Source organism: Balaenoptera borealis (genome assembly GCF_965194805.1).
Source record: "Balaenoptera borealis genome assembly, chromosome: 3".
Lineage (NCBI taxonomy): Eukaryota > Metazoa > Chordata > Mammalia > Artiodactyla > Balaenopteridae > Balaenoptera > Balaenoptera borealis.
Genome location: NC_138866.1, coordinates 84,890,782 through 84,899,317, shown reverse-complemented (window position 1 = coordinate 84,899,317; position 8,536 = coordinate 84,890,782). Strand labels below are relative to the sequence as shown.

The 8,536-nt window shown below is 46.2% G+C and overlaps 1 protein-coding gene across 1 annotated transcript in view; it reads left to right on the top strand.

The window, feature by feature from the left end:
* The first annotated feature begins 118 nt into the window (after positions 1-118).
* EHD4 (EH domain containing 4) overlaps positions 119-8,536 on the top strand; it is a 92,567-nt gene continuing 84,149 nt past the window's right edge. The window contains exon 1 of the mRNA XM_082388805.1: positions 119-491. Within this exon, the coding sequence (XP_082244931.1) occupies positions 256-491 (236 nt within the window). The 5' untranslated portion in view covers positions 119-255. The remainder of the gene's footprint in view (positions 492-8,536) is intronic.

The following is an 8,536-nucleotide window of genomic DNA, read 5'->3' as shown; positions in this document are numbered from 1 at the left end:
CGCCACCACCAGCGCTGGCAGCAGCCCAATGAGGAAGGCCTTGAGAGAGCCCTTCTGAATAGTGAACGAGCTCCCGTGACGTAGCGACTGGGGATTGGCTGAGACGGCGAGAGGCGGGGCCAGCTCGGGCGGTGGCTAGGGCGGCCTGGGCGGCTCAGTGCCAGCTGGGGAGGGTCGAGCCTGGAGTGGGGACGGTTCGCTGGACCTGCACTGAGAGGGCGAACGCGGGGTGCGGACGGGCGGACCGGTGGCAGGATGTTTAGCTGGCTGGGGCGGCAGGCGGGCGGGCGCGAACGCGCGGGCGGCGCGGACGCCGTGCAGACGGTGACTGGCGGCCTGCGCTCGCTCTACCTGCGTAAGGTGCTGCCGCTGGAGGAGGCGTACCGCTTCCACGAGTTCCACTCGCCCGCGCTGGAGGACGCCGACTTTGAGAACAAGCCCATGATCCTGCTGGTGGGCCAGTACAGCACGGGCAAGACCACGTTCATCAGGTAACCCTCCCCGCCCGCTCCTCACCCCTGCCTGCGCACCTGTCCCCACCACCTAGGTGGAGGCGGTCCTCCCCACGTGTGTGCGTGTTGTCACTAGCCTCCCGCCCTCCTCGGACTTCCTGCAGCGCCCACTTCCCCTTGGAGGAACCCCGTCTCCGCTGCTTCCTCCTCCAGTATCGGCGTGACCTCTGGTTCCCCGTCCGAGCGCGGTGCCGGGGTGTCTGAAGCCCCACCCGGGGCGCGGCCGACAAAGTAGGGGCTGGCTCTCCCTACGCGGCCAGGAGGGTCCTCGAAACCGCCCCCCGCCCCTGTCTGCGTACTCCGAGCCCTCCTTCCTTGCTTTTGGAAAGGCACTCCTCTGGCTGGCATTATCTTGTCACCCTAGCCTGCGAACCCGGGGAAGGGAGGGGAAGCGAGGTTATAATAAGCACCTTCTTGATGAGCGAGTGAGGGCTACGGCTGGAAATGGGGACAGAGGTGTGGGGTATCAAAATGGGTTATTGAGTCAAAGTTGCAAAGTTAAGCCCCTAGCACAGTGCCCCGCGTATAACTATTTGTTGAATGAATGAAAGAAAGAAAGAGTGAATGAATGAATGGCAACAGTAGAGGGTATTGCCCACTCCGCCTTCCCTTGCGGTCCTTGCACGCCGCCTCCACCTCTGTGTTCGGGGGACAGGGTAGAGAGGCCGCCTTCATTCAGTTCTTGCACAGCCTCCCTTTACCCTGCGTTAGGAAGTTAGCTGTGTGTAGCCGCCGCACCAGCGGAAGCCCAGTGGAACTAAGGGGGAGTATCATATTGCTTTTCGTTAGTTTCCATTTCTTAGTTGGGTCAGTCCCTCCTCCCTCACCCTTGACAGCTGAAAATATTGTCATGCTCGCTGTGTCTCCAAAAGCAAACAATTACTGTGCATGCCTTGACATTCAAATCGTATAGCTCCTTCCTAGTGATTTTTTTTTTTTAAAGACTATTTTTCGAGGGGATGATTTTTTTTTTTATAGCTACTTTATTATTTATTTATTTATTTATTTATTTTTGGCTGTGTTTGGGTCTTCGGTTCGTGCGAGGGCTTTCTCTAGTTGCGGCAAGCGGGGGCCACTCTTCATCGCGGTGCGGGGACCGCTCTTCATTGCGGTGCGCGGGCCTTTTCACTATCGCGGCCCCTCCCGTTGCGGGGCACAGGCTCCAGACGCGCAGGCTCAGTAGTTGTGGCTCACGGGTCCAGCTGCTCCGTGGCATGTGGGATCTTCCCAGACCAGGGCTCGAACCCGTGTCCCCTGCATTAGCAGGCAGATTCTCAACCACTGCGCCACCAGGGAAGCCCCTTCCTAGTGATTTTTGATGGGAAATCATTTACATTGTAACAGCTTTTTGAAGAAGCTATTTTACTTTTAAAGCAGCTGGTATATTAAGACTCACTTTCTTTGGTTAGGAGACTTGTTTTCCTGGGTTAAACTGTGTCAGTTGAAACAAAGTAATCATTTAAGGTTTTGATCCAGGGTTTTGGAAATTGTAACAGTCTCTTCATCATTGATGTTCAACAGGTGTTCAGGAAACTGCATCGGTATTTGGATCAATGCCATTTCTATTAAGTAGTGACCTCTTTTTCTCCCTTCCAGTGACCTAAATAGTTCCCACAAATAGAGTAGTTGCCACTACAGAAAGTACAGGCCTGCAGATACTCTATGAATGAATTCAACAAAACAAATATACTATATTGAAATATAGTTCTAGGCAGTAAATTGAATGTGAAGGAAGACGGAAGAAAATAATTTTAAATTGCTCTATTTGGTGCTTATTAGTAAGCTGAAAACAGTATTAAATATGTCACCTAAGACACTCAAAATGAACTATAGAAATATTACAGTAACTGATACCTTGAAAGATGAGGCACAATACATTTAAGGTCTCAGTAATACTAACCAGTTTTTAAGTATATGGGACAATGAAGCATTATGACCAAGTGGTACAAGAGTGGTAGGTGGACTTTTTTTTTTTTTTTTGAAATATGCAAATAAAGGATAAGAGGGTAAGCATTGTTATAATAGTCTCAGACATTAGCGGTGGCATGTTCACAGCACCCTGGGTAGTTCCTCCCATCTGTCCTTGCCATGAGAGCTTTATTGTGTGATTAGGGAGCCACGGTTGATACTATGGCAACCCGGATGTGATGTGGCCCTCTCTCTGCTCCCACAGCCTGGATAGTAAGCAAGCCAAAGGCAGGAGAACAAACCCACAGGAACATGAATTGATCTTTTTTTCAGTTTACTGTTTTTCTGTTTCATCATTTGGGGGGAGCTTTGTGGAATAGCTAAGCATAGTTTAAAGAAGGATTTTGAGGTCTGGCAACTCCATCCAACTGAACTACTTCTCAGGAGGCACTGGAGCCCCATGTGCAACACCAGGGTGAGGAAGGAGTCACCTTATCAGGAAGTCACTTGCTCTTGAGACCTTCCCTAACGACAAAGTGACTTTGTCGTTAGGCAGCAGGCACAAAAGTGGACCTGTGAGGTCAGAAGAAAATCAGGGTAGACAGGAAGGTTGGTGAGCACCGGAGACCTGAGTTTGGTTTCAGAGTGGAGCTAGGAGGAAAAGATGTAGCTTCTGGGAGGAAAGCCCCAAACAAAAGGGCAGCTGCCCTCTAGAGTCCTGCACTGGAACTGGGGGCCAGAAGTGTTGGCCCAGGGTGCTGACAGTCCTGGAACATGCCTGCATCCGTGGCTGTCTTTTCTCAGTGCCTGGGTGGTTTGCTTCTAGCCAGTGAGCACTGGAAGCTCATACTTGGCTATGGGGTGCACCTATCTGCATAGTCAGAGATTCTTATCTACCTGGCTTCCTGCATATCCCAAGAGGTCACTGGTAACACAGAACCTGCACTGATATGGAGGGAAACTTCTCTCCTTGTAAAGCCACTCAGCAAGACCTTTGGTGTACATTCCACAGCTTTGATGAAACCTTATTCTTTCTTCCTTTTGTCCCATAACTGGGAAGAACTAAGAGCCCCACTGAAACATGGTGAGCCAGGACATTCACCAAGAGTGAAGAAATTAAGTGTGTACCATGTTCTAATGAAGAGGTCTCCTAAATGGGGTGGATGGAGAACCTGAGTGTCAAGAAGTTGTGCTCACTCCTGCATGGAAGATCACCATGAAGGACTCAAGTGTGAGGAGGAGGACAGATAGAAGGAGAGTCTTGGTGGACTCTCCTCACATGGGTCACAAAGCTGGCCCAGAACTTCCGGAGATGTTTGTCAAAGTCTTTTGGGGGTAGAAACAAACAGCCTATTGTCTCGTTGACAGTTTTATTTCTCAGAAGACAGAGGATGCAATGGGAGGAAATGTTGGTGGTCTGCCTCTGACCAGCAAGAAAGAACTGGCCAGAGAAGGAGAAGAGATGGGCATGGGGGAGGTGGCCATATCATGGTAGACTCTTTAACAGCCAAGGAAGGCTGGATATTGGGTTCAGCCAGGTTTATGTCCAAAACCTGAGGAAAACAGATTTCAGAGATTCCCACAGAAAGTCCCTGGGCCCAGGTGCTATGAAGGAAGACATTTCCACTGAAAGGATGTGAGGTTCACCAAAAATCCATTCAAACCACACAACTGCAACTTCTGATTTTTAAGAGCTCCACTTTCTCTCTTCCTCCTACACCCTGTCCTGTTCTCTCAAAAAGTTTATTCTAATGAGGAAAAAAAAAGGAAGTCACTCAAGAAGCTATATAGGCTTTTAAAGGGTAGAAACCAAGGAAATTAGGCAAGAAAAAGAAATAGAAGGCATGTAGATTGGAAAGGAAGAAGTAAAACCATCTCTATTCACAGAGGACATGATCCTGTATATAGAAAAATCCTAAGGATTTAGGAAAAGCCTTAAAAAACTCTTAAAACTAACAAACAAGTTCAGCAAGATGTCAGGATATAAGATTAATATACAGAATCAATTATATTTCTATACACTAGCAATGAACAATCTGAAAATGAAATTAAGAAAATTCCATTTATAATAGCACCTTAAAAATTAAAATACTAAGGAATAAATTTAACAAAAGTAATGTAAAACTTATGCACTGAAAACTATAAAACTTTGTTGAAAGAAATTAAAGAAAGCCTTAAAAAAAAAGAAAAGGAAAGACATTCCATGTTCATGGATTGGAAAACTTAATATTTTTAGAATGGCAGTAGTACTCAAAGTGACCTGCAGATTCACGGCAATCCCTAGCAAAATCCCAGTTGCCTTCTTTACAGAAATTGACAAGTTGATCCTAAAATTCACATGGAAATGTAAGGGATCCAGAATGGCCAAAACAATCTTGAAAAAAAAAAATTGCATTTCTCATACTTCTGATTTCAAAACTTACCACAAAGCTACAGTAAACAAGACAGTGTGATACTAGCTAAAGATAAACATGTAGATCAACTGAATAGAATTGAGAGTCCAGAAATAAACCCATACATCTGTGATAAATTTGTTTTTACAAGGGTTCTAAGACAATTCAATGGGGGAAAATATTCTTTTTAACAAATGATGGTGGGACAACTGGACATCCACATTGCAAAAAAGAATAGGAAGTGACTTCTAATGGGTACAGCGTTTCTTTTTGGGTGATAAAAATGTTCTGAAATTAGATAGAGGTATTAGTTGCACAACTTTGTGAGTATACTAAAAACCACAGAATTGTGCCTTTTAAAAGTGTGAATTTTATGGTATATGAATTATATCTCGATAAAAAATATAAAACAATTCAGTCTTTCAGTATTAAGCATCCTATGATTTATTTACTTTCTATAAATTCTGCAGTTAGTGCTAGTCAAGTAATTTCTGCATTTGTGTACAATAATTTAAAATAAAAATGGATGCCAGAAAGAAAACAAATGAAAAAAAAAGTGGAAGTAAGCTGAAAGAACACAAGGACAGAAGGAACTAAGGAGTAGACCTGAGAAAAAAGGGAGTACAAATAGCCATCACACAATCCCTATGTTTTTTCCCTTGTATGGTCTTGTCAGTGTATACACGTGCATTCTTCATAACACTCAAGTTAGTAAAATCAAGGTATGATGTTTTCCTATAAAATGCTTGATAAAGTAATTATGTTTTAAAACTTTAAATATTAAATATAGCATTAATAGGGGAAAAGGGAGCAGGGGTTCCACACACAAGGGTGAAAACAAGGTTTATGGACAGTACAAAGCACTAAGAAGCTGGAGTGAGTGGGCTGAGAGGGCAAAAATGCCTCAGACAATAAAAAAGCCTTTTTAGGTATGATTAGAACAAGAAAAAGAATCAGGAAGTGATAGGCTCACTGTTTGGAACTCTTGCTGTAACATTAACAGAAAGCAGAACTACTCAGCTATTATTTTGCTTCCTCCTTTTCTCTCAAAGAAAATGCTCCAGGGATGGTAAAGGGAGCCCAGCCATGTTTGAGAGGGACTCAAACCCAGACCGAGAGGAGCTCTCCAGGGCCTGGCACAGGCAAGACCGAGTAAATACCCGGGTGGATAGATAGATGGGAAGCCCTTATAGGACGAACTTGCAGTTGTGCTCAAAGAACTGTGTTTGGTGATTTGTAAGAAATTATGAAGAATGTGCAAAGTATCAGAAAATTGGAAGCAGACAAATGTCCCAGTTTTCAAAAATGGGGGGAAATAGATTTTGTTTAAGGACAAAGCTCTGCTCCGTTCCTTTGATAAGCTCTAGACTCAGTTATTAAAGAGAAGTGAAGGCACTCACTAGGAGGCAGTCTGGTTGGCGGTCCGGTGGTTAAGACTTCGCCTTCCAATGCAGGGGGTGCAGGTTCGATCCCTGGTCAGGAGCTAAGATCCCACATGCCTTGGGGCCAAAAAAACAAAACATAAGACAGAAGCAATATTGTAACAAATTCAATAAAGACTTTAAATGGTCTACATCAAAAATAATCTTAAAAAAAAAGTTCCTTTAGGGAAACACTGTGGGTCCAGTTGAGTGGTTCTCACCCCCATTCAAGTGCTGGACCCCTGAAAATCATAGTCTTGTGTGTCAAGTACCATACCTTTTACAGATCTCGTCAAAATACTGAAATATTTAATTTTCACCAAAGAATAGACTTTATTTACAATATACAATATAAGATCATACCTACACAGCCTAGTGTTTCTTTACTCAAATAATACTGATTTCAGGGATGGGCCCAGCTATCACAGACTATGGAAAAGAATCAAGCCGTGAGAGTTCTGGGTGGTAAGAGCCGTGACACTAAAGCACAGTGTGGGATGGGAGTATAGGAGGGACCCTTCCTGCAGGTTTGGACATTGGAAAAGGCCTCCCTGAGGATACAACCTAAAAGGTGAACCCTACGGAATGAGCCAGATTTCACTGCCCCAAGGAGACGGGGAAGGGAAGGTGAGAAAGTGTCGATGATGAGGCCCAGGTTTAGGTAACCGGGTGGGTGGTTGAGCTATCCGCTGAGATGGAGACACAAGAGGAGGAAGAGTAGGGGCATACTTAAGAGTTTAGATTTAAGCCTGTGCGTAAGTGGACACCCAGGTGTAGAGTCCGTGAGGGGTCAGACATATGGGTCTGGAATGAGAGGAAGAGGAGCTTGTGGAGACGCTGGGGAAAATGTCACCAGGTAGGTGGAGTAATGCTAGGGAAGGATGATGGTTCAGAGCCATCTTAGGGCTCATTTGGTTGCAAGTGACAGCAATTCAACTAAAAAAATCTTAAGTAAAAAGGTATACCTTAGCCCATAGAATGTACATCACCAAGAGTGAACCCTAATGTAAACTGTGGACTCTCGGTGATAATGCTGTGTCAGCGTGGGTTCATCAGTTGTAATAAGCGCACCACTCTACTGGGGGATGTTGATAATGGGGGAGGTGATGCATATGTCAAGGCAGGGGGTGTATGGGAAACCTCTGTATTTTCCACTCAATTTTGCTATGAATGTAAAACCGCTCTAAAAAATAAAATCTATTTTTTTATAAAAAAGGGTATACCTTTTCTCACAAAACCGTTTGAACCAGGGTGTGCTGGCTTCAGGCCTGGCCTAGGACCCCACGTGGTGCCATCAGGACTCGGTCTCTCAGCTCTGCTGCCTTCCTCACGCTGGCTTCCTTCTCAGGCAGTAGCTCGTGGGGTGGGCACACCCTCTCTAATTCCAGACTCACATTCTGCCAGCTCAGCAACCCCAGTAGGAAAAAAGAGAACCCCTTTCCCCATAGTTTCACGGAAAAGTCTCAGGTTTGAGTTTCATTAACTCAACTTTGGCCGTCTGCCCATCCTTGCACCAGTCTCTTGAGCCAGGGGAATGAAGTACCCGTGCCTGGAGTGGGGTGGTCAGCCCCCAGACCTCATGGACTAAGGGTGGGGAGAGGCAGCTCCTCAGGGCACGGCTATCAAATAGGGGAAGTGGACGCTAGACAGGTGAAACAGCAGACGACCCCCACAAAAGCCAGGGAAAGAGGGCGGGGTGGTCAGCAGCATCGGCTGCCTCGGGGAAACGGAACCAGTGGATTAGCCACCAGGAGCCAGGGTGACCTTGGTAAGAGTCAGTAAGTGGTGGTGATGGAAGCCAGGTGGCAGAGGGTTGAGGGATGAGTGGGAGGTGAAGCGTCAAATATAGAAAACTCTCAGCAGCTGGGCACTGAAGGCGAGCAATCGTGCCCTGGTCACAGGCATTCCAGAGGTTTGGTTGATGAGCATGACCTCAGCAGAGTTAGAAGTTGATGGAAGGGGCCCGTGGAGGGGGAGCAGCTGGCATTTCAGAAGCCCAAGAGGAGGCAGGACTTGGAGCAAGGATTCTGAGGGGTGGGGGGCCGTACTGGCCAGGTTGAGTGTGGCATTGCCGGCATCAGTCAGCTCGGCGAGACACCGTAGGTTGGCCTCTCATCCACTCATTACATCGTCTACCTGACAAAGGGCAGCGGTACCCGAGGATTAGGAGAAGTGACATCTAGAAGCTTACTTCTAAAAGGCATTCAATATACTTTTCAAAACCTTGGAAAATTGTGAACTAGAAAGCTGTGGTTCCTGGATCTGTCTGCGGGTCAGGATCACCAGGACACCTTCTGAAACA